The sequence below is a fragment of the Pleurodeles waltl genome, chromosome 4_1, assembly GCF_031143425.1.
Source record: "Pleurodeles waltl isolate 20211129_DDA chromosome 4_1, aPleWal1.hap1.20221129, whole genome shotgun sequence".
In the NCBI taxonomy this organism is placed as follows: Eukaryota; Metazoa; Chordata; class Amphibia; order Caudata; family Salamandridae; genus Pleurodeles; species Pleurodeles waltl.
The window spans coordinates 180210866-180236293 of NC_090442.1; the positions used below are offsets into that span (position 1 = coordinate 180210866).

Consider the following 25428-nt stretch of genomic DNA (forward strand, 5'->3'; position numbering starts at 1 on the left):
ATCCATAAATACATACATACACCTTACATATTCACATGGAAGCATAATAGAATGAAAATGTCACTTACCCAGTGTACATCTGTTCGTGGCATCAGTCGCTGAAGATTCACATGTTCTGCATAGTCCGCCATCTGGTGTTGGGTCGGAGTGTTACAAGTTGTTTTTCTTCAAATAAGTCTTTCGAGTCACGGGACCGAGTGACTCCTCCTCTTTGTCTCCATTGCGCATGGGCGTGGACTCCATCTTCGATTGTTTTCCCCGCAGAGGGTGAGGTAGGAGTTGTGTTGTAGCAATAGTGCCCATGCAATGGAGTGACTAGGTATGTACCTATTTAAGGTTTAGATAATATATTTACAAATGTACAAAGCTTAAGCTAACTTCCGAACTGCTACAGGCTCCCGGGGAGGCGGGTGGGCACATGTGAATCTTCAGCGACTGATGCCACGAACAGATGTACACTGGGTAAGTGACATTTTCAGTTCGATGGCATCTGTCGCTGTAGATACACATGTTCTGCATAGACTAGTAAGCAGTTATCTCCCCAAAAGCGGTGGCTCAGACTGTAGGAGTGGAAGTAGTTTGAAATAAGGTTCTTAACACGGCTTGACCTACTGTGGCTTGTTGTGCGGATAGCACGTCTACACAGTAGTGCTTGGTGAACGTGTGAGGCGTAGACCATGTGGCTGCCTTACACATTTCGTGCATTGGAATATTTCCTAGAAAAGCCATGGTGGCACCTTTCTTTCTGGTTGAGTGTGCCCTTGGTGTAATGGGCAGCTGTCGTTTTGCTTTAAGGTAGCAGATTTGGATGCACTTAACTATCCATCTGGCTATACCTTGTTTTGATATTGGGTTTCCTGCATGAGGTTTTTGGAATGCAATAAATAGCTGTTTAGTTTTTCTGATGTTTTTTGTTCTGTCAATGTAGTACATTAATGCTCTTTTGACATCTAATGTATGTAGTGCCCTCTCAGCTACGGAATCTGGCTGTGGGAAGAACACTGGTAGTTCTACCGTTTGATTTAGGTGGAACGGTGAAATAACCTTCGGTAAAAATTTAGGATTAGTCCTTAGGACTACCTTATTTTTGTGTAGTTGGATAAAAGGTTCTTGTATTGTAAACGCTTGAATTTCGCTTACTCTTCGTAGAGATGTGATGGCGATGAGAAATGCAACTTTCCAGGTTAGGAATTGTATTTCGCAAGAGTGCATGGGTTCAAAAGGTGGACCCATGAGTCTTGTTAAGACAACATTGAGGTTCCATGAAGGAACGGGTGGTGTCCTTGGTGGTATAATTCTTTTAAGGCCTTCCATAAATGCTTTGATGACTGGTATCCTATATAGTGAAGTTGAATAGGTAATCTGCAGGTATGCAGATATTGCCGCAAGGTGTATTTTAATGGAAGAGAAAGCTAGGTTAGATTTTTGTAAGTGTAGCAAGTAACCCACTACATCCTTTGGAGATGCGTGTAATGGTTGGTTTGATTATGATGGCAGTAGCAAACAAACCTCTTCCATTTGCTTGCATAGCAGTGCCTAGTGGATGGCCTTCTGGCTTGCTTTATGACTTCCATACATTCTTGGGTAAGTTCTAAGTGTCCGAATTCTAGGATTTCAGGAGCCAGATTGCTAGATTCAGTGATGCTGGATCTGGATGCCTGATCTGTTGGTTGTGTTGTGTTAACAGATCTGGCCTGTTGGGCAATTTGATGTGGGGTACTACTGATAGGTCTAGCAGTGTTGTGTACCAGGGTTGCCTTGCCCAAGTTGGTGCTATTAATATGAGTTTGAGTTTGTTTTGACTCAATTTGTTTACTAGATAAGGAAGGAGCGGGAGAGGGGGAAAAGCGTATGCAAATATCCCTGACCAGTTCATCCATAGGGCATTGCCTTGGGAATGCCTGTGTGGGTATCTGGATGCGAAGTTTTGGCATTTTGCGTTCTCTCTTGTTGCAAACAAGTCTATTTGAGGTGTTCCCCAGAGTCTGAAGTAAGTGTTTAGAATTTGGGGGTGAATTTCCCATTCGTGGACCTGTTGGTGATCTCGAGAGAGATTGTCTGCAAGTTGATTCTGGATCCCTGGAATAAACTGTGCTATTAGGCGAATGTGGTTGTGAATTGCCCATCGCCATATTTTCTGTGCTAGAAGGCTCAACTGCGTTGAGTGTGTCCCCCCCTGTTTGTTTAGATAATACATTGTTGTCATGTTGTCTGTTTTGACAAGAATGTATTTGTGAGTTATGATTGGTTGGAAAACCTTTAGTGCTTGAAAAACTGCTAGCAGTTCTAGGTGATTTATATGCAGTTTTGTTTGATGTACGTTCCATTGTCCTTGTATGCTGTGTTGATCGAGGTGTGCTCCCCACCCCGTCATGGAAGCATCTGTTGTTACTACGTATTGTGGCACTGGGTCTTGGAAAGGCCGCCCTTTGTTTAAATTTATACTGTTCCACCATAAAAGCGAGAGATATGTTTGGCGGTCTATCAACACCAGATCTAGAAGGTGACCCTGTGCTTGTGACCACTGTGATGCTAGGCACTGTTGTAAGGGCCTCATGTGCAGTCTTGCGTTTGGGACAATGGCTATGCATGAGGACATCATGCCTAGGAGTTGTAATATCATTTTTGCTTGTATTTTTTGTGTTGGATACATGCGTCGTATGATATTGTTGAAATTTTGAATTCTTTGTGGACTTGGAGTGGCTAGTCCTTTTGTTGTGTCTATTATGGCTCCTAGGTATTGTTGTACCTTGCACGGCAGAATGTGTGATTTTGCAAAGTTGACGGTGAAACCAAGTTTGTAGAGGTTTTGTATGACCTGATTTGTGTGGTTTGAGCACCTTGTCAGTGAGTTGGTCTTGATTAGCCAGTCGTCTAGATACGGGAATACGTGTATTTGCTGCCTTCTGATGTGTGCAGCCACTACTGCTAGACATTTTGCAAAGACTCTTGGTGCGGTTGTTAAACCAAACGGCAATACTTTGAATTGGTAATATATTCCTTTGAATACAAACCTTAGGTATTTCCTGTGCGATTGATGTATTGGTATATGGAAATACGCATCTTTGAGGTCTAAGGTTGTCATGTAGTCCTGTAGTTTTAGCAATGGTAACACTTCTTGTAGCGTGACCATGTGAAAGTGTTCTGATTTGATGTAGGTGTTTAGTATTCTGAGGTCTAGGATTGGTCTCAGTGTTTTGTCTTTTTTTGGTATTAAGAAGTACAGTGAATAAACTCCTGTGTTTAATTGTGTCTTTGGTACTAGTTCGATTGCATTCTTTTGCAATAATGCTTGGACTTCTATTTCCAGAAGGTCGGAATGGTGTTTTGATAAATTCTGTGCTTTTGGTGGTATGTTTGGAGGGATTTGTAGAAATTCTATGCAATAACCATGTTGGATAATTGCTAAGACCCAAGTGTCTGTAGTTATTTCCTCCCATGCTTGGTAATAATGACCTATTCTTCCCCCCACTGGTGTTGTGTGGAGGGGATGAGTGACATGTGAGTCACTGCTTGGTTGTAGGGGTTTTGGGGCTTTGAAATTTTCCCCTATTCCTAGGGAATTGTCCTCCTCTGTATTGGCCCCGAAAGCCTCCCTTGTACTGTCCCTGGTAGCTGGACGGTGTTGCCTGTGAGGTGCTGGCTTGTGTGGCCTGACCCCGAAACCCCCCTCTAAAGGTTGTCTTGCGGAAGGTGCTGTAAGTGCCTCTGCTCTGCGGGGAGTAGAGTGCGCCCATGGCTTTAGCAGTGTCAGTGTCCTTTTTCAGTTTCTCAATTGCCGTGTCCACCTCTGGTCCGAACAGTTGTTTCTCATTGAATGGCATATTGAGCACTGCCTGCTGTATCTCTGGTTTAAAACCAGATGTTCGTAGCCATGCGTGCCTTCTTATAGTCACAGATGTGTTAATTGTTCTCGCAGCTGTGTCCGCTGCGTCCATAGAGGAGCGTATCTGATTATTCGATATGTTCTGTCCTTCCTCAACCACCTGCTTCGCCCTCTTTTGTAGTTCCTTGGGTAGATGCTCAATGAGGTGTTGCATCTCATCCCAATGGGCTCTGTCATAGCGCGCAAGTAGTGCTTGAGAGTTAGCGATGCGCCACTGGTTTGCAGCCTGTACTGCGACTCTCTTTCCGGCTGCATCGAACTTGCGGCTCTCTTTATCTGGGGGTGGTGCATCCCCAGATGTGTGGGAGTTGGCTCTCTTGCGAGCTGCTCCTACTACGACGGAATCTGGTGGCAGCTGTGTGGTGATGAAAACAGGGTCTGTGGGAGGTGCTTTATATTTCTTTTCCACCCTTGGTGTTATTGCCCTACTCTTGACCGGCTCCTTGAAGATTTCCTTTGCGTGCCGAAGCATTCCTGGGAGCATGGGCAGGTTTTGGTAGGAGCTGTGGGTGGAGGAGAGGGTGTTGAATAAGAAGTCATCCTCGACTGGTTCTGAGTGGAGGTTTACGTTGTGGAATTCTGCCGCTCTAGCCACCACTTGTGAATATGCTGTGCTGTCTTCTGGTGGTGAGGGCTTTGTGGGATACGCCTCTGGACTGTTGTCCGACACTGGGGCGTCGTATAAGTCCCAAGCGTCTTGGTCCTGGTCACCTTGGCTGACGGTGGTGTGAGCCGGGGAATGTGATGGAGTTTGTGCTGGTGAAACGTTAGTAACAGGTGGAGGAGAGGGTGGCGGAGTTACCTTTTTCACCATTTTTGTTTGTGGTGCTTGGTCTGTCTGAAACTCCAGTCTCCTTTTTCTCCTAATAGGGGGAAGGGTGCTTATTTTCCCCGTCCCTTCCTGTATGAAAATACGCTTCTGCGTATGGTCCACTTCGGTGGATTGCAACTCTTCCTCAAATCTATGCTTTCGCATCTGAGAGGACAGTGATTGCTCCTCTGAATAGGAACCGGTAACTGGGTCGGTTGCGGGTCGTTTCGGCACCGAAACCCTGTCTGTATTCTTTTTCGGCTCCGAGGTGACTTTCTTCCTTTTTGGAGTCGAAACCTCTCGGCGTCGATCTTCCTCAGTGCCACTGTCTCGGCGTCGAGCCGTTTCGGCACCGCTATCTCGGCGTCTATCTTTTTCGCCAGCACTTTCTCGGTCCCGAGAAGGCTGCATGCCGGTGTCTCGACCGGAGTCGGACGATCTCGGCACTGTTTCGGCCTTTTTCGGTGCCGATGGTCGGTCACCGAATTTATGGGTCGAGCCATGGCCTGGTGGCAGTGGCGTCCCCTGGGCCTTGTCACTTTTCTTGTGTATTGTCTTCGACGTCTTACTCACAGTTCTTTGATCGTCGAATTCCTCGGAGTCCGATTCGTGGATCGAGAAGGTTTCTTCTTCCTCTTGTTCCTCGAACTCTCGGTGTGCTGTCGGCGTGGACGCCATCTGAAGTCTTCTTGCTCGACGGTCACGGAGTGTCTTTCGGGACCGGAACGCACGACAGGCCTCGCAAGTCTCTTCACTGTGCTCAGGTGACTGGCACAGGTTACAGACCAAATGTTGGTGTGTATACGGGTATTTGTTGTGGCATTTGGGACAGAAACGGAACGGGGTCCGTTCCATCAGCGTTGTTTTACACGCGGTCGGGCCGACCAGGCCCCGACGGGGGATCGAAAGCTACCCCGAAGGGCACCGGAGATCTTCAAACTTCGATGCGGTGTCGATTCTATCTAAGCCGATCCCGAACGCAACAATACCGACGAAATCTTCCGATAGTTAGCTAACTTTCCGTTCCGAAACTCGGAGCGACAGGAACACGTCCGAACCCGATGGCGGAAAGAAAACAATCGAAGATGGAGTCCACGCCCATGCGCAATAGAGACAAAGAGGAGGAGTCACTCGGTCCCGTGACTCGAAAGACTTCTTCGAAGAAAAACAACTTGTAACACTCCGACCCAACACCAGATGGCGGACTATGCAGAACATGTGTACCTACAGCGACAGATGCCATCGAACACATGGTTATTTGCATCTCAAACCATATGACTATAACTAAGGAAAGGTCTCACCTTAATGAAAGAGATGGCGTAGCACAGCTTGTCCTACTAGAGAGTCTGTTCTTTGTGATGACTCCAAACAATAGTGCTGCGTAAAGGAGTGCGTAGTTTTCCATGTCGCAGCTTGGCAAATTTTATCAAGGCCAATACCTTAAAACAAAGCAGCCAATGTGGAGACTGCTCTTGTGGAGTGGGCTCTCGGGCGCCTAGTCAAGGATTTTCCTGCCTTGGTGTGACAAAATTGGATTGTTGAAGAAATCCATCGGGCTATAGTGGCCTTGGTTACTCCTGTTCCCTGACGTCCCAGAGAATAAGATACTAGGAGTTGGTCTGATTTTCTGATGTGTTTGGTACTTTGCAGGTAAAATTTTAGGCATCGTTTGATGTCCAAAGAGTGGGGAGTTCTCTCTGCTATCATAGTAGGGTTTGGAAAAAAGGTTCGTAGAATAACGGGTTCATTGAGGAGCATAACGAAGTCTTCAGAGAAAACTAAAAAGGATTCTTTAGTAGTGAATGCCTGTATATCACTGACTCTCCTGGTAGAGGTGAGAGCGAGCAAGGTTGACACTTTCCAGGTGATGTATTTGAGTTCCGCCCTATGAATGGGCTCAAAAGGAGCTTTCATGAGTTGGGAGAGAACAATATTAAGGTGCCACTCTGGCGGAGGTAAGCGTACCGGAGGAAAGGTGCGTAACAGCCCTTTCATAAACTGTTTGATGACTCTGGTTGAGCCGATAGACGGCATGTCAGCCGATCGTCTGTAAGAGGCTATAGCTGCTAGGTGAATCTTGACTGATGCATGGGAAAGACCAGCTTTGGAGAGGGAGAGAAGGTAAGAAAGAATTTGCTCAGGATTAATCTGAAATGGGTGAAAATTGTTCTGAGAGCACCAAACACAGAATCTCTTCCATTTGAGTTTGTATGTCTTGTTCGTGCTCTCTGCTCGTGCCTTAGATAATATGAGCCTACATTCTTGATCATTGTTCATATCTTGGAACTCTCTGTACTCAGGAGCCAAGCATGCAAGTGTAGTGAAGTTGGGTCGGGATGTAAGATGAGACCCTGATTCTTCGTTACAAGATTGTGGTTGCAAGGGAGGCGGACTGGATTGGCTACTGACCGGAGTAGGAGCTCCGTGTACCAGTACTGCCTCGGCCACTTGGGGGCTATGAGAATGATCCTGCAGCATTCGGTCTTCATTTTCCTGAGGAGCCTGGGAATCAGTGGAATGGGGGGAAAAGCGTATGCAAGGATCCCGGACCATCTTATCAAAAGAGCATTTCCCCACGACCCCGGGAGTGGGTATCGACTGGCGTAAAAACTGGCATTTGGCGTTCAGATTGGTGGCGAACAAGTCTAGGATCGGCCGACCCCAACGTTGGAAGATGTCCTCGAGTATGGTCTGGTTGAGTTCCCACTCGTGACAGTTGTCGTCTGTCCTGCTGAGAGAGTCTGCTAGAGCATTGTTGACCCCAGCCAGGTGCTCTGCCCTGAGGCGGACGTTGTTCAGTGTGAGCCAGTTCCAGAGAGACGGAGCTTCTCTTGAGAGGGAGAGGGATCTTGTTCCTCCCTGCTTGTTGATGTAGAACATGCTTGTTGTGTTGTCTGTTCTGACTAACACTGATGATCCTGCGATGCGTGGCAGAAAAGCTTTGAGCGAGAGATGAATCGCCTTCAGCTCCAACAGGTTTATGTGCATCTCTTTTTGGAGCTTGGACCATCTGCCTTGAATGCGCATGTCCTGTAAGTGGCCTCCCCATCCTTCCAAGGAGGCGTCCGTGGTGATGACGAAATCTGTTATTGGTGCCAGAAAAGTTAGACCGTGGGAGAGGTGGTTGATGTGAGACCACCATTCTAACGCCTGCCGAACCTTTGGTGTGATGGTTATTAAGTCGTCGAAGGATCCTTGTGACTGGGTCCATTGAAGTTGCAGTTCTTCTTGCAGCGGCCTCATTTTGAGTCTTGCTAGCCGTACTAGGACTATGGCTGACGAAATCATGCCCAGAAGCGATTTGAATAGTCGTACTGAAACGAACTTTCTTGCGGAGATTGTGACAGCCAATTGGGTCATCTTCTGCTGCCTTGTTAGGGTAAGATATGCCTTGTTTTGGATAGTGTCTAATTCTGCTCCCAGGAAAACTCTCCTGCGTGCGGGAAGCACGACTGACTTCTGTAGGTTCACTGTTAGACCCAAACTGTTGAATAGTTTTAGGCAGGCGTTTGTGGCTTTGGAAGCTAGTAGAGATGACGGAGCTTTTATGAGCCAGTCGTCCAGGTATGGGAACACCTGGAAACCCTTGCTTCTGAGGGAGGCTGCGACTGGGGCAAGGCATTTCGTGAAGATTCTCGGAGCTGATCTGAGGCCAAATGGTAGGACTCTGAACTGATAATGGGCACCGGCTACTGTAAAACTGAGATATTTGCGATGCTTTTGGTGTATTGGCATGTGGAAGTAGGTGTCCTGGAGATCTAGAGTTGTCATAAAATCTCCAGGATTCAAGAGGTGCAAGATATCTGACAGTGTGATCATTCTGAAGGATTGTTTCCGAAGGAACTTGTTAAGTTTCCTGAGTAGAATCCGAGACCCCGTTGTTGCAGAGGAACTGCCTCTATAGCCCCTTTGGCCAGAAGGCTGAAGACTTATGCTTGAAGCAGACGAAGATGGAGAGACCTGCCTGATGTTGGATGGGTGAAGCGGTGGCTTTTGTGTGAATTCCAGGGTATGACCTCTTGTCACTATATCCAGCACCCATCTGTCTGATGTTATTTTCTTCCACTCTTGGATGAAGTTGGAAATGTTTGCTCCTATTTGCTGATGTTGTGGGCATTGGGGGAGCATAGCCGGTGCCTGTAGAAGATCATTGTTTTCTGGGTTGATCTCTGGAATGCGAACCCTGCCTTCGTTTACCTCCTTGTCTGGTATAGGAGGCAGTCGATGATTGCCTGTACTGCTGGTGGTATGAAGGCCTGTACTGGGATTGCTGGTATTGTCTATGGAAGGAACCTTGAAATGAGGTGAAACCTCTGCCTCTAGCCCCTCGAAAGGGCTGTTTCCGGTACTTCAGGGTACCCAGGGACTTGGCGGTGTCTGTGTCCATCTTGATGGCTTGAAGTGCGTCATCCACATGTTTGCCAAATAGAGATTCGCCATCGTAAGGCATGTCTAGGATTCAGGACTGCACTTCTGGTCTAAGAGATGTGGCCTTGAGCCAACCTTGCCGTCGTAAGACCGCAGCACCCGCTAGTTGGCGGAAACCAGTAGAGGCTATGTCAAGAGCACAGTCAATAGTTTCTTCCGACGTACGCTCACCTTCCTGTAGGATCTTTCGTGCCTCTGCTTGTTTATTTTCAGGGATGAGGTCCAGGAAAGGTTGCATGTCGGACCACATTTGGCGGTCATATCGGCCTAAGATCGCTAAAGAATTTGCTGCCCTGACAGTGATTGCAGACATGGAGGAGAATCTCTTGCCTATATTGTCCAGTCTGCGACCTTCCTTGTCTGGAGGAGTAGAGATAGGCGTCAATGGATTTTTGGAGAGTCTTTGAGCAGCCTGTGAGATGACTGAGTCAGGCTTTGGATGGCCAGTAAGGCATGCCGGAGAATCTTGGGTTGCCTTGTATTTTTTATCTAGTTTTTGTGGAACTGGAGGAACCGTAGCCGGGTTTCGCCTAATCTTTGTGCCCTCGCTCCATATGAAATCAATAATCGGAATGGACCGTACCGACTTCCGTGATTGCTCCTTGAAATCATGTAGGAAACATTCCGACTGGGAGACAGATGTTGGAAGGTGGAAACGTACCGCGGCTCTGTCCATAAGATTATGGAAACCACCTATGTCCTCGGGCGGAGAATCAGAGGGGCGAGGAGGTGGTGGAGAAGGAGTGGGGGCCAAGTAATCATCCCATTCCTCAGTAGGATGTTGTGGAGTGGAAATTTCGCCTTCTTCTTGTTCCTCTTCCCCTGAAGTGTAACCTTCATCTCTGGGGGGGTGCAGCTAACACCGAGTGGGATGCCAATCTTGGAGTAGCTGGAGGAGGAGGAGCATTAACTGGTGTCACTGGTGAGACCGGCGCTGGTGCTTGATCTTCCGCTGGGAACCTTCTCCTATAATCCTGAAGCATGGATTGTAAATCCTGGATTAAGGAGGAAGGCATTTGTACAGTATCTCTGTGTTGAGGCTCTCGTGTTTCGTAATATTGCTCCTGATGAGAGTAGTATGGTTGATATTGTTCATACTCATCCTCTTCATCCTCATCTTGGTACTTGACATGGAGCTGCGAGGGGCTATGTGCATCTCCGAAAGGACCTTCGTCAGATTCCTCCCAGTCAAGATGATGACTGGGTACTAAAGCCGACACCTTGTTTGGAGATGTGTCAGTTGGATAAATGTCCGGTGCAGGTAGAGATCTGATCCTGACCATGGATCGGAGATCTGGAGACCTGGAAGAGGTAGGAGTGGCCTGAACCTGTCTACTAGGCACCACTGCTGTCGATGGCGTGAAAGTTGATGCAGCCGTGGATGGTACAGATTTTTCCGTCGACGTTGGTCTCATCGACGGTGGTGTCGCCGACGGTGGTGTCGCCGACGATGGTTTCGCCGACGGTAGTGTCGTCGACGGATGTGTCGTCGACGGTAGCTTCTTTGACTGTGTCCCCGTCGATGGCGAAAGCGCCGATGACAATGGTGTCGCTGACGTTATAGTCGACGGGGCAGTCGTCTACAGTGTTGCAACCGACGATGTTTTTACTATACTCGTCGACGGAGTCTTGAGAGAGGGGATCGGATCCCTTACCGTCGATGTTAAGGTCGTCGACGCTGACGACGGTCTCGTCGACGATGTAGTGGAGACGGTAGTTGTTGGTACCGTCGTCGTCGTCACGGTCGTCGACGGTGTTGTCGTCGTCGATCTAATTTTTAGAGTAATTTTTCCAGAAGTGGAAGGCTCTGAGGAAGGAGATAGACGGTAGGACTCCTTCTTTTGAAGAGGAGAGGAAGGCTCAGAGGAGACTGAAGTCTGTAAGCCCTTCCCATGATGTGATTTCTGCCTCTTCCTGGATTTTTCTGTGTGGCCTAGGTCCTCAGATCTGGACCTTTTGTGTGGCCTCTCTGACCCACTCTCCACACCTGAAGTACAGGATTTGGCCTGTAACCATGTCAGGAGCCTGCCCTCACGGTCTCTAAGGGTATTTGTGGAGAAGGTGCGACATATTTTGCAGTCCTTAACCTGGTGTTGTGGGTAGAGACAATACAAACAGTCTTTATGTGGGTCATCCACATGGAGCCTTTTGTTTCCACAGGTCTTGCAAGGGCGGAAAAGGCCTTTCCTAGAAGAATCTGACATATTTTCAACTCTTTTGAGAGAAAAAATTCTGAAGTAGAAGAAAAACTGAGCAGAGCTCAGGGAGACTCCCTTCACAAGACGTGCAGTAGAAAATCTGAGGAAGGGAGCTTCTCTGGAGAAGGTTCTAGAGGGTGATGGTGCCTGATTGGACAGCAGGCAGGTTTGGGTCCTTTCACAAAAGGACATGGATAGGCTATGTGAGCAAGTGCTGGCTCCATTATAGCCTATGGCAAACAAAAATTATTTATTATTTATTGCTATTTTATGTACCGTGGGACTCCCACTTCGACGACGGGGATGATTCAAGCATGTGAATTTATGAAAGATCCAATACTGGATAACAGAGGTGTTGCTGGCACACTCAACTGCTCTGAGTGGCCAGTGCCATCAGGTGACGTCAGAGACTCCTTCTGATAGGTTCTTTCCCGTTTTACTAGCCTATCCTCCTTCCTAGGTAGCCAAACCTCCTTTTCTGGCTATTTAGGGTCTCTGCTTTGGGTAATTCTTCAGATACCGAATGCAAGAGCTCACCAGAGTTCATCTGCATCTCTCTCTTCACCTTCTGCCAAAGGATCGACCGCTGACTGCTCAGGACGCCTGCAAAACCGCAACAAATTAGCAACGACGACTACTGCAACCTTGTATCGTTTATCCTGCTGCCTTCTCAACTGTTTCCTGGTGGTGCATGCTCTGGGGATAGCCTGCCTCCTCTCTGCACCAGGAGCTCTGAAGAAATCTCCCGTGGGTCAATGGAATCTTCCCTCTGCAACCGCAGGCAACAAAAGACTGCATTACCGGTCCTCTGGGTCCCCTCTCAGCACGACGAGCGTGGTCCCTGGAACTCAGCAACTCTGTCCAAGTGACTCCCACAGTCCAGTGACTCTTCAGTCCAAGTTTGGTGGAGTAAGTCCTTACCTCCCCACGCTAGACTGCATTGCTGGGTACCGTGTGATTTGCAGCTGCTCCTGCTCCTGTGCACTCTTCCAGGATTTCCTTCGTGCACAGCCAAGCCTGGGTCCCCGACACGCTAACCTGCAGTGCACAACCTTCTGAGTTGTCCTCCGGCTTCATGGGACTCCCTTTTGTGACTTCGGGTGGACTCCGGTTCACTCCTCTTCTAAGTGCCTGTTCCGGTACTTCTGCGGGTGATGCCTGCTTCTGTGAGGGCTCCCTGACTTGCTGGGCGCCCCCTCTGTCTCCTCATCCAAGTGGCGACATCCTGGTCCCTCCTGGGCCAAAGCAGCATCCAAAAACCCTAACCGCGACCGTTGCAGCTAGCAAGGCTTGTTTGCGGTCTTTCTGCGTGGGAATACCTCTGCAAGCTTCTTCACGACGTGGGACATCCATCCTCCAAAGGGGAAGTTTCTAGCCCTCTTCGTTCTTGCAGAATCCACAGCTTCTACCATCCGGTGGCAGCTTCTTTGCACCCTCAGCTGGCATTTCCTGGGCATCTGCCAACTCTTGACCCTTGTTTCACAGGTACTCAGATCCGGAAATCCACTGTTGTTGCTTTGCTGGTGTTGGTCTTCCTTGCAGAAACCCCCTATCACGACTTCTGTGCTTTCTGGGGGTTATATGGGGGTTATAGGTGCACTTTACACCTACTTTTCAGGGTCGTAGGGTGGGCTATTTTTCTAACCATCACTGTTTCCTTACAGTCCCAGCGACCCTCTACAAGCTCACATAGGTTTGGGGTCCATTCGTGGTTCGCATTCCACTTTTGGAGTATATGGTTTGTGTTTCCCCTATACCTATGTGCTCCTATTGTAATCTACTGTAACTTTACATTGCTTGCATTACTTCCTTTTGCTATTACTGCATATTTTTGGTATTGTGTACATATATCTTGTGTATATTTGGCATCCTCATACTGAGGGCACTCACTGAGATACTTTTGGCATATTGTCATAAAAATAAAGTACCTTTATTTTTAGTATATCTGTGTATTGTGTTTTCTTATGATATTGTGCATATGACACCAGTGGTATAGTAGGAGCTTTGCATGTCTCCTAGTTCAGCCTAAGCTGCTCTGCTATAGCTACCTTCTATCAGCCTAAGCTGCTAGAAACACCTCTTCTACACTAATAAGGGATAACTGGACCTGGTACAGAGTGTAAGTACCCCTTGGTACCCACTACAAGCCAGGCCAGCCTCCTACAGTAGTGTCCTCTTCTCTTCTTCTCCTTGTTTTCCTTTCTGATTCACTCTTGTGTTAAGAACAGAGACAGTCACAGGGACTCTTTTTCACCGGGCCTCATATATTTCAACAATAAATCAAAATTGTTGCATCAGTGTTGCTTTCTGTTTGCTAATGGGGACATTGCACACAGCAGGCTGCAGCGAGGCAGCAGCAAGAACTCCTCTATTTCTAGCCACATTGCGGTCACTGGATAAGTGTGTGAGGGGCCCCCTTCAGGGTTCAGAAGCCTGGGGACTGTAGTGTTATTGTGCCCAGACCATAGAAAGCACACGGAAACCAGGTAAGGGGGCAATGAGCTTTATTCTCTTCCTCGCGCATCTCTGTGTCCACCTCCCGCCTCCCCACCTAAATATACTGCCCCTCGCTGATCAGAAGTGGTGTCCGGTTCCTGGTCTGGTCAGCGAGTGGCAGATACGTTGCCCTAGTGACATGTTCTGACATCTCCCCCTTTGTTGACAAAAATATGCACGTCCCCACCTTTTGTTTGCCACCTGATATATGTGGATATAGTGCGAGAGAGAGAGAGAGAGAGTGACCGAGAGACTGAGAGAGACTGAGACTGATGCAGTCATCATAGTTCTTCAATCAGTCTTTTGGGCTTCTGGCTTACTCGCGTGGGGTGTGAACTCCCCCTTTCTTGGCCAGTGTCTTCACTTGTGTCATCAGCCTGGCGATGATCATCCCCAGTCAACAACGCTGTTTCTCCTGATCCTCCGTCGTCTGCACTTGGGGTCTTTCGACGAGCACTAGGCCTTGGTTCGCCTTCCTCATCATCTGATTTCCTGAACTCCTTGAAGTGAGAGCTGTTTCTGGTGATGGAGTAGAACCCAGCCTCCACTGTGATCATTGACCCTTTGATCTTTGTCATTTTCAGAGCCCTGCTCGGGAAGGGGCTGACTGATTTCCATGACTGACGTTGTCGTGCAAGAACACATTCTCCCAGGCACAGAATGGACTCAGTGGCATGACAACCAGAATCAGCGTACCTTTTCTTTTTTGTCTTAGCTTCTCTGTCACGTGCAGCAACGTAGTCGTGATCAGTCATGTCTTGGTGGCCAGTTGAGGAAGAGGAGTTCTGCTTGCTCTTCCCAGCACTAGTTCTGATGAGCATCGCCTGTTGGAGCTGTGCGGGGTGTTACGGTAGTCTCGAAGTACTTGCCACATTGCTTGGCCTATAGATATTTGTGTTAGCTTGGCTCGCTGAATGGTTTTCTTTATGGTGCCCCTGGACCGTTCCACCACGCCATTGGCTTGAGGCCACAATGGTGTTATTTTCCAATGATGTATTCCCAGGTATGCCAGGAATTTGCACTATTTGTTCGCTGAGAATGAGGGTCCATTGTATATCTTTAGTGTTAACGGGGCACCCCATGCTGCAAAGATGTCATCTAAGATTGGGAGAGTGGCGGTGGCTAAGGTGGACAACACTGGGCGCACCAAGTGGAAACTGGAGTATTCATCAATGACACCCAGGAGGTAGATGCCAGTGTCCATGGGACCAAAGAAATCCACAGTTAACGTGGTCCAGACCGCCTCAGGGAGGTCAGACATGCACAACTGCTCTGGCTTTGGTGGTCTTCCTATCACTTGACAGATGTGACAGTTCATGATCATCTCCTCCACTAGGCAGTCAAGTCCTGGGAACCACACTTTCTCTCTAAGCATTTTTTTTGTTGCTACTATTCCTTGGTGTGACTCATGGGCAAGGCTACCTATCTGCTGTCGCAGTGTCTTTTAGATCTAGTGCCCCGGAGCAATATTCCTTGTTTCGTTGCAGACAGTTCCTCTTGCACCTGCTTGAAAGTCAAAAGTTCCTCTTTCCTGATCCCTTCGCCTACTGCACTGTTGGTGGTCACATGCCTCCACCTCTGTTGTTGCATTAGTGTTTTGACTGCTTGTAATGTTGCGTCCGTCTGGTCTCCTTTGCAAGTTGCTCCATCGTAATCTGGGCAGGCGTGTTCTGTCGGAGCACGAAGTTAAGATACTCTTCGGCTATGGACGGGGTGTCTGGTGCCTGAGGCAGAGGGTGTGCACAATGTTATAGTCATAGACCATCAGGCGTATCCCCCATTGTTCTATGGGTGTTGGTATTTTTGCGTTGGGGTTGCTGTACAATGTGACCAACACCTGGTGGTCAGTGATTATGGTGAAGTGTTTTCCATAGATGAACATGTGGTAGTGTTCACACACCCACACAAAATCTAGACTTTCTTTATTAGGCTGGGAATGTGCCCTTTTCACCTCCGATAGACTTCTACTTGGATACGCAACAGGGTGTCATGGTGAGTCTCTTCCAGGGTTGTGCTGTGCTAGGATCCCCCGTAGTCCTACTGGGCTGGCGTCCACTGTGAGTTCTGTGCATAGGGACGTGTCAAAGTAAGCAAGACGATCTACATCTCTGATGGCCCATGGGATATCCTCGAATGCTCTGTCACAATCCATGGTCCAGAGGAAGGGTTGTCCTTGTTTGGTCAGTTCACTAAGTGGGGTACTTACAGTTGCAAAGTCCTTGATGTATCATGCTCGCTAGACCTGGAAATGACCGTACCTCTGCCACGTCTTCTGGAGGTCATGCATTGCATAGTGTTTCTACTTTGCTGGGATCTGCCCGCATTCCTTTTCTGGAGAAAATGTGTCCAAAGAAAACGAGTTCTCTTTTGCCCAGTTCGAATTTTCCCTTGTTCAGCACCAGGCCAGCTACTGTTAATAGTTTGAATACCTCCCACAGGGCTGAGTCATGTTCTTCATTTTCACAACCAAATAATAAGATGTCGTCACTGTAATTTAGACAGTTTTTTATATATCTAATTATCTGCCTCACCATCTCCTGAAATATTTCTGCTGCCCCAGAGCTTAGGCGCTTGTAGCGGAACAGCCCGAAGTGGGTGGAGAATAGGGTGATGTAATGAGACTGTGGGTCGAGTTCCAACTGATGGTAGCCTTTGAACAAATCTAGCTCGGAGAAGATGCAGGGTCCAGTGAGGCAGCTGATCATGTCGGTCAGATGAGGGGCCGTGTGTCGTTCTATTTCTATGGCAGTGTTCGTTAACCGCATGCCGACGCAGATTCGTATCATCTTCATGGTTTTCTTTAGTACAGCTACAATGGGTGACATCAATGGTGTCGGTCCTTCTGCAGACTCAATGATGTCCTGTGCTACCACACTTTTCAGTTCTTCTTCTACCTGTGGTTGGAGATGTATGGGGACTCTGTGGTGGGTCTGAGCTACTAGTTTGACAGATTCATTGGTGTGCAGGGTGACTTGTGCATCCGTGAGCATCCCAAAACCTTTGAGAAGCACAAGGAAATCTTTCAAGATGTTTTGACAGTCCGTAGTGTGATACGTCATGGCGAGGGGACCCATCTCCACGCCAGGACGTATCTTGCGCTGTGAAATTGCTGAGCAGACATGGTACTGGGACATCGTCCCGTAGTACGTGCACCTCTTCCTGTACAGACATATTGTATGTGAGCGTCTCCACAAAGTTTACCATGTTCACTACCGGTCTCCTCACTCCCCATGTGAACACATCGACAGTAGAGGGCATGAGCGGTGGTTTGGGTTTCATTATCTCATATTCTGACATGCACATTATGTTTCATGTGGCTCCAATGTCAAGTACAAATCGTGTGACGTGACTTCCGATCTGGATCTCCACCGTTGCTGTCTTTTGTATTTGGCATTTATCTAATAGTTGGACAAGTTCTGTTGTGCGTGCTGGCATTGGAAAGTCTGGCACAAGGTAGAGGCGTTCATTAGTACTCCTTGTACTGGTGGTGTCAGTGTCAGCAGAAGAGCTGCGATTTTGTGCTTCCATGTGCCGTGCATGACGACTCTCAGATGCACGTGGTTAGGCAGGACGACTCCTCTCTGCCTTGACGTTTCTATTCATGCAAACACTTGCAAAGCGATTGTCGCGGTTGCATTTCCAACACTTGTGTCCCATGGCTGGACACATGTCAGCAAGCGGGTATTCCAGGCTGCAGAGATAGCAGGTCTGCAAGTGTTTCTCTTTCAGTGGCAGTGATGGCCTGTCTCGTTTGTTATGGCCTCCGGCCATGCGATCAGCTTGCTCCATTATCCGCGCCCTCCCGGTTCCGATTTGGATGGGGTGAGAGGTAGCCATGGCCTCAGAGCATACCATGGTCAGTATCTTGTCCAGAGTGAACGTTTCTTTCAGCACCTTTGTCCTGAATGCCATTGAGTGGCATCCTTCAATGATGCACAGGTGTATTGCTGCCTCATTGTCAAACTTATCAAATTCACAGTAAGTAACCAGTTTGTGCAGCTGTGTTGCATAATCGTCGAGGGATTCATCGACTTGCTAGCAGGCTGTGGTGAAGGTGTAATGCTCAAAGTCCATGTTTCGTTGTGGATCAAACTTGTCTGTAAGGCATTTTATTAGGCCTCTGTATGTTGCGATGGACTCCGGTGGAAAAGTGATGAGCAAATCTTCCACATCATCCCCAACAAGGTTGAGGAATAAGTCCCTTGCCTGTTCGTCCATGTGACCTTTGCAAGTGGCACTTAGATATAGTTCAAAATGCTTGATCCATTTTCCCCATCGAGCACCTTTCGATTGGGAGTCAGTGAGGTCAAATGGCAACGGGCACTGGTAGATTGTGCTGGGAATTGGACCTTTGTTGTTCACCTACGTCATGATCGCAGATGCGTAGAGTAGATCGCAGGTATGCCACACGTGGCAGAGGCTGCCAGGCTTGAATGAGCGATCAGCAGCGTACTGACAGTGCAATTCCGGTTCCACTAAGTATTAAGTAGTTCCAAAGGCTTTAAATGTGTAGTGCCTGACTCCAATATGGCTGTGTGCCTATCCCCAAGATGGCTGCTGTGGTTTCCACGCAGCCAATTGGACAGGAATGCCTCACTTCAAGATGGGTGCCCTGTGAGGTCACACAGTCCCCATATCTCGCACGATCTGCTAAGATACGCGTAGGGAGAACAAACGCTGGGCACGGCCGTGCTTATCCCGCAAGACAGCAGCTATGACAGGATCGGCGTCAAGGACACTCAGACGTCGATGCGGGGGCCCAGGCAGCCATGGGCTAGTGGGTACAGCAAGCAGCAGTGAGCGTGCACTGGGCAGTGCACCTGCAGCTGGGAGGGCTTCACCCCAAATGGGCAGCAGCCGGGGCAGCAAGCAGGGGTGCGCGGTGATCAGCGATGGCATCCAATTCCCCACCTTCGTCGTCGGTTGTAGCGTCGGCGTGCCCCACCCAACTAAAGCACTCGGAGACCAGGTAAGGGGGCAATGAGCTTTATTCTCTTCCTCGCGTGTCTCATTCTGTGTCCGCTTCCTGCTCCCCACCTATATATACTGCCCCTTGCTGACCAGAAGTGGTGTCCAGTTCCTGGTCAGCGAATGGTCCTAGTGGCAAGTTCCAACAGGAGCTGCGGGCCCTGTGTTACACCCCTGACCACAACAAGAACGGACAAAGTATGGTTAGGGTATATCCACAGGAGGAACTGTAATCTACATGAGGACTGGACATCAGAGTGTAAAAACCCTGCATTACCGAAGAAACATGATGCACCAGATTATTTTGATGTAGCTTACCGAAAAATTGATAATGTTGTATTAAAACATCTGAGCACACAGTCAGGATACCTACCAGTGGAGGCGCAGGGCATGCAGGAATGCAGAGAGACCCTCCATCACAAGCAGTATAGCAATTGTCAACACAGCAAAGGCGGCAAAGATGATGAACACGCCGATGAGCCCTCCCCAGGAGGCACTGTTGAGGCCAGCATGTATCACCATGGTCCAGAGAACCTCTGACAGCTCTGAAAGACCAAGAGAAGCAGTAACTAGAACCAGCCACCAACATTACAATACTGACATAATGCAATATCAAACTGAGAGCAATACATTGAAGAAAAGTCTAAATGAGGGATGCTTGATAAAGGTCCATGAGGACCAGCGCAATATCAGATTTTCAGGGTATGCACAAGAGGTAATTTACATTCAACAAATCTGAGTGGGAATCAATTAAATAACCAGTGGCTAGTCTGAACATTGGTCTAAGAAATTGGGGAATTAGTTAAAGGAATAGATACCCACCTCAGATAATAACCACAATCCTTTTTAAGAAGTCACTAATTTAAGCTGAGCTCAATGGCATCCTCTGGTAGCTACAGTACAGAGCAGGCAGGTTCATCTTAGAGGGGATGTGTAAAGTATTTATGCAGTACCAAAACAGCAATAAAGTCAAAACACAACACAATAAAATCCCAAACCAAGTTAGAAAAATAGAGAATATGGTAATAAATACAATTATACGAAAATGGCAAAAAGTGAAACAGAAGTTATGAATTTAATTTTTTTAAAAGTTAAATTAAAAAGAATTAAAAGCAACCCGCAGTCATCAGGTTGCTCTTGATCGGTATCTAGGCACAAGTTAAGGCTAACAGCGATGGTGCATGGATCAGATACAGAAACTAAGTCTGAAACGGTCTGAAGTTTTACCATTAGACTTTGCCTCTGAAATGGAAGTCAAAAGGGGCAAGGCAGAAGGCTATAGCTAAGCAAGGCTCCACAACATTGGACAGCTGCTGAATGAGGTCTCAGTGAAGCTGTTGACTTTTGGCTGGGAAGCTCAAACTGGGAGAAATTTGAATGTTATGCCCAAGAATGGTCCCTCTCTGGGCAGATACTTTGCCTTAATCTGGTGAAGATTTCAATCTTAATCACTTTTTCTAGCTCATATTCTTCCAGCAGGGCAAGACTGTAGTCAAAGAGGGCTGCACAAGGCCAGATACCTTCTCTGTGAAGTACTGCAAATTCTAATTTGCAGCTGCGGAAAAGATCAGAGAGGAGCGACCTGTCTCTTTGGCCCAGTGATAATATGCCTTCTTTAGATAGGCTTGGCATGTTTGCCCTGGTTCTAAGGAGGTCTTTGGAGCCAAAATATTTTTAAGTCTCAGGTTTCAGGAGTTGCTAGAAGAAGTACACTTTGACACAAACCAAGAGTCCAGGAAATTGAGGACAGCAAGTGGGGGTCAAGACTCACTCTAGCAGACGCCATCAGCAGGTTCAAGGGTAGGTCTTGTTGAAAGTGGTCAGTTGCAGGAAAGGCCTTTTATGGCTTGTGTGTCCCTGAGGGTTAAAAAAGAGGTCAACCCCATGGAGTCAAGTTCTTTGTCCGTGGTACAAGAGAGACAGAACAGGCTCCTCTTAGGTCACAGGCAGCAGGTCCAGTTCTATTCTGTTCTTCCACAAGTCCAGAAAATGCTCTTTACGCCAGTCACCAGCCTATGGGATTAGGGGGACTCCTGGCTCCTCCCTAGCCAGCAGGGTAAAAATTCCCAGTGGCAACCCTACCCACTTTTGCAGCACTTCCTGTGTGCCCTCCTGCAAACAATCCCAGAGTTACTCTTTTTCCCTAAAACCAATCTGGGAGAATCTTTCTCCCCCCCTGTGCAGAGCTCCTGTGCCCACCCTAAGGTTGTGACCAAGGAAATGAGCAGTCCCTCCCCTGTGGTTAGTCTATACCTGTTCTCTGGGCAGCTCCTCTCCCACTGGGCTTGATGTCTTACTGGCCAGAAGGGACAAGGAAATGGGGAATTCCCAGGTGTTAGCTGCATCTGCCTGTGACAGGATAGGTCTCTTTGAAGTAAATTAATATCCTGGGCAGAGCCCAGATGTTCAGCCTACCAGAGGAACAGAACAATTACCTAAACCCAAGGTGCAGGAGGCTGGCCTGGTGTGTGGTGGGTACTTATCATAATTTGTTATAAAATATAATAAACATATCAAAGAAATATGGGATTGATCCAATGAAGTATGTCTAAATGAATAGAATTAACAGAAGCATAGTGCAATTTTGAACATTTCAAGCTGGCACTTGTGAAATAAGTTTTTGACATATGCATTAAATACATATTGACTAGACATATAATTGTGGTTTCCTATATATATCCTTGGAGTATAATCACAGAGTAGCTCTATTACTTTTATTTCTAATTGTTTTATTTCTAACAGCATCAAGAGTAGCCCTGCTGTCAGGTCTCCCCCTGTCTCCAGATCGACGTCCAAAAAGTGAGAGCCTCTCACAACATGGACCCACTGGACACAATATCTCAGCACCTAAACTCCCCAGCCCGGGCTCAAGAGAATCAATGGTGTGTCTGCAAAGGTGAGACTCTCAGTAACCGAGCCCTGCCATGGGCTCAGCTGGACTGATCACCATGTCCCCTTTTGCAGCCTTTTTCATCCAGATACAGCTCCCATTGACTTTATCGCTTAGTCTCTGAGGTTACCAATGCTAGGAGCACCTCTGCATCTGGTAACACAAGGGCAGATAACCCGAAACAGCTGGTGGTTCTAGAGATCTTGGCCCCTACTTACCTTAAGTCCAGAAGAACAGTCCTGAAAGTCGATTGCAAGTGACACTGTGCAGTGTGCTTCCCCATATGTTAACATTACTGTGTTCAAGGCTCATACCTCAAACATGACAGATGTATTTCTAAGTGTTGAAATATTGTTAACACAAAAAGTACTTGCCTGTTCCTGAATATCTTGGTGTGTAAAATATGATAAAAATCTATGTTATTTTTTAAAAATTGGTCTTGAGTTTCTTTGAGTATGTGTCTAATTTATTGATTCTGTGTGTTCAACAAATACTTAAAATTACCCTCTGATAAGCCTAATCTGCTCGCCCACACTACCAAAAAAGAGAGCATTTGGGATTATTATTATAACCCATTTAAACCAATAAGGGTCTCCTGGGTTTGACCATTTCAGATCTCGCACGTGGTCATTGCACTTGGGTCTTTTCAAACAATCTATCAATCACTATACCCTGCCTCTGCTGGAAAAGTGTTTCTGGGCTTTTTGGTAAATAAACCATTCTGGAGTTGTGCCTTGTTGCACCATAACTCCTCAAGTTTACTTTTCTAAGCCACTGGTTTCCAACCTGTATCTGCATAGTGTCCCCTTACATTGGTACTCTACTTAGATAGCCAGTTTCCTACACAGACCATGCAGTAAGGTCTACTTAGGGGTGACTTACTAATAGTTAAAAGGAAGGGGTTGGCATTTGGCAAGTCAAGTTTGCAGTTTAAAACTGTACTGCCAGGCTGCAGTGGCTAGATCAGCAGTCCTGCTACAGTGTCACTGTAGTGGATGGCACAATGGATGCTGTAGTACACTTGTTATATTTAACTTACAGGCCCCAAGCACAATTTTGTACAATAAATCAGGGTCTTATATGTATGCCAGTTAGAAATATGTCATTTTCATCATGTTAAAATAGGGAACACAGGCACTTTGCTTCCGGTTAGCAACATTCTATAACCTGCAAAAACAGTCAAGGCAAACATCTGGCGGTACACCATGCAAAAAGATTGTCATTAGCACCAATTGGACATGGCACTGCCGCAGTGGCCAGGCCACAGACATTGTTATGAATCAGTCTTCCACTGCGATCAGGATTAGTTTATTAGTACAAAGTTGTTAGAGCTAATAACTGTTTATAAGTCTCAAGCTAGCCAGAAACTTTTAGTACACTTGGAAGTTGGACTGCACACAGAGTGAAGAACAGTCGGGTTTAGTATCCTTCAAGCAAAGTTTTCAGTAGAGCATCCGAAAAGGAAAAGTATCAGAGCCACGAAGAATGGTGTATTCCACACGTTGTTGATACATCATTCCATTGAACATATACAATGTACACAGTAGCATCTATCATATAGGTTCTTATCATGAGAAATTAATTAGGGAAAGCCAGCTAGTAAAGCGGTGTCAGGACAGCGGTGTATTTGGATGCCCGATTATGCAGAGCCTTGTAGATGTGACAGAGAGCTAAAAAGTTTTTTTTTTTAAACTGTGCTGCATTTTTTCCAAATATAAAGGAAAAGAACAGTGCAGAGTCAAACCTACTATGATATGGCACTACAGCTCTCCATCCCAGCACTGGTACACAAACAGGTTGCCTAGCGCTAAGCACACACCTTTGCAGCATAGTGTGAAGGTGTGTGTATGTACTGTCTAGCATATGTTTTGTACTGGAAGGGTATCCTTCTAGAACAAGATACCATGCTTAGACTAATTTTAAAACATGTTTACACATTGGATGAGTGCTGTACATGCAAAACGTGCAATGTGGGAAATGTCTGGAAAAGCAATAACATATCTCCTTGTTAGTGCTTGCCTTTTTGGCACAAAGTTCTGTCAACCATTGTTAGTAGATAGGGCTTTGCATCAACAACCATGGATGCCAGCATGGGAATCCATTCGACCCACACATGGGACGAATCTTTGATGCAAAGCAGCACAAAACACTATTCTTGTTACTTTTAGGGCTATTTTCCAGTGCAGAAAATGTTTTTCACTAAAAAGCAGTTTTCACAAGATGCTGCATGATTTTGTACCATCTCAAAGTCTTTTTAAATGTGACCCAGAGTATCCTAAATTCAGTTATTTAGTTGCCTGGGGGCTATGCAAGCAAGGCGAGGTGTGAGCCATGAGTTTCAGACCTAGGGTGAGACTAGGTGAATATTTTAATAGGATCCAGCAGAATTAATTTAGCTTTGGTAAAAAACATCAGCTGCAAGATTGGGTCAGAGAGACTGCAATGCATACACTGAAGAGTGTGTGGAGTGAAACATTGTTGCTGAAAGCTTTACGCACAACGGTGTAGTAAAATGAAAATGGTAGGAATAGCTACCGGCTTTTTAATATTATTTGGAATAATTCAGAATTGATTGCGACTTTTTTATCTTCTTGGTGCACCCTTACATCAGTTTCTTATATTTGATCTGCCTTGGCAGTGTATCTTGGAGCAGCTGGTACTCTGGAATGAGTGCACGCCAAGTGTGGGGTTATTACTTTGGGAACAGGTGGGAGGTGTGTTTGGATTAGACCTGCTGCTCGCTATTTGGGTTATTGGCCACTGAAGAGATGGGGTTTGTACTTTAGCCACTAGAGTCGTAACTCCAGTGTTCTAGAGCGAATGTGGATGTTGTTTGGTTGTGTACATAGAACTGGAGTATTTTCCTCCAGAATGGGAATCTAATCATTAAAAAATCTATGGACGTTGTACTGTTATTTTAGTCAACATCTTTGACCATTTCAGGTCTCGCACGTGGATATTGCACTCGGGTCTTTCCAAACAATCTATCAATCAATATACCCTGCCTCTGCTGGACAAGTGTTTCTGGTCTTCTTGGTAAATAAACCATTCTGGAGTTGCGCCTTGTTGCACAATAACTCCTTTAGTTTACTTTTCTAAGCCATTGGTTTCCAACCTGTATCATCATGGACACAGTCGTAAGTCCTGGCCTTTAACCTACAAATCATTGCTATCACATGTATTGGTCTAATTAGCTCAATAGAAACAAAATAGGGAGAACACCACCCAAAATGCACCAAGTTGTCATACGAAGGTCCAGGCCTGGAAACCGTGTCTGTGATGACATAGGGTGACAGCAGGTTACCCTCCTGCTTTTCTTACTACAGTTCTGGCTACTTCCAACTTATCAGTACCTCCAGGCCATTGTTTCAAGCCTAAAGGACAAACTTTGGCTTAAATCCTTCAACCATTGTAAACAAGAGTTTAAGCTGACAGAGGCCGATCGACTATCTTATGCTCAAATATGCCAGTGGGTAATGCACCAAGCCAACAAAGATATTGCGACGAGGACATTGACAACTTTTGAGCAGTTAGTGATTAAGTACACCTTCTAGATGGGGGTAGTATCAAAATATTTATAATATTCTTAAAAAAGTGAAATCCTGGGAGCAAACTTTGAGCAGGAAGATTGGAGATAAGTAATGGAAAACACTGGGGTAGAATGTAGCAAGAAACTGTAAGTGCCTTCCATAACATAAAACACTACGAGCTGATGTATAACTGACATTTAACACCAAAACAGCTAAAGAGG

General features: G+C 46.8%; 1 protein-coding gene across 1 annotated transcript in view; it reads right to left on the reverse strand.

Annotated features, from left to right (window-relative positions):
* LOC138287520 (V-type proton ATPase 116 kDa subunit a 4-like) overlaps positions 1 to 25428 on the reverse strand; it is a 237330-nt gene that overhangs the window by 22276 nt on the left and 189626 nt on the right. The window contains exon 20 of the mRNA XM_069227986.1: positions 19161 to 19332. Coding sequence (XP_069084087.1) covers positions 19161 to 19332 — 172 coding nt within the window. The remainder of the gene's footprint in view (positions 1 to 19160; positions 19333 to 25428) is intronic.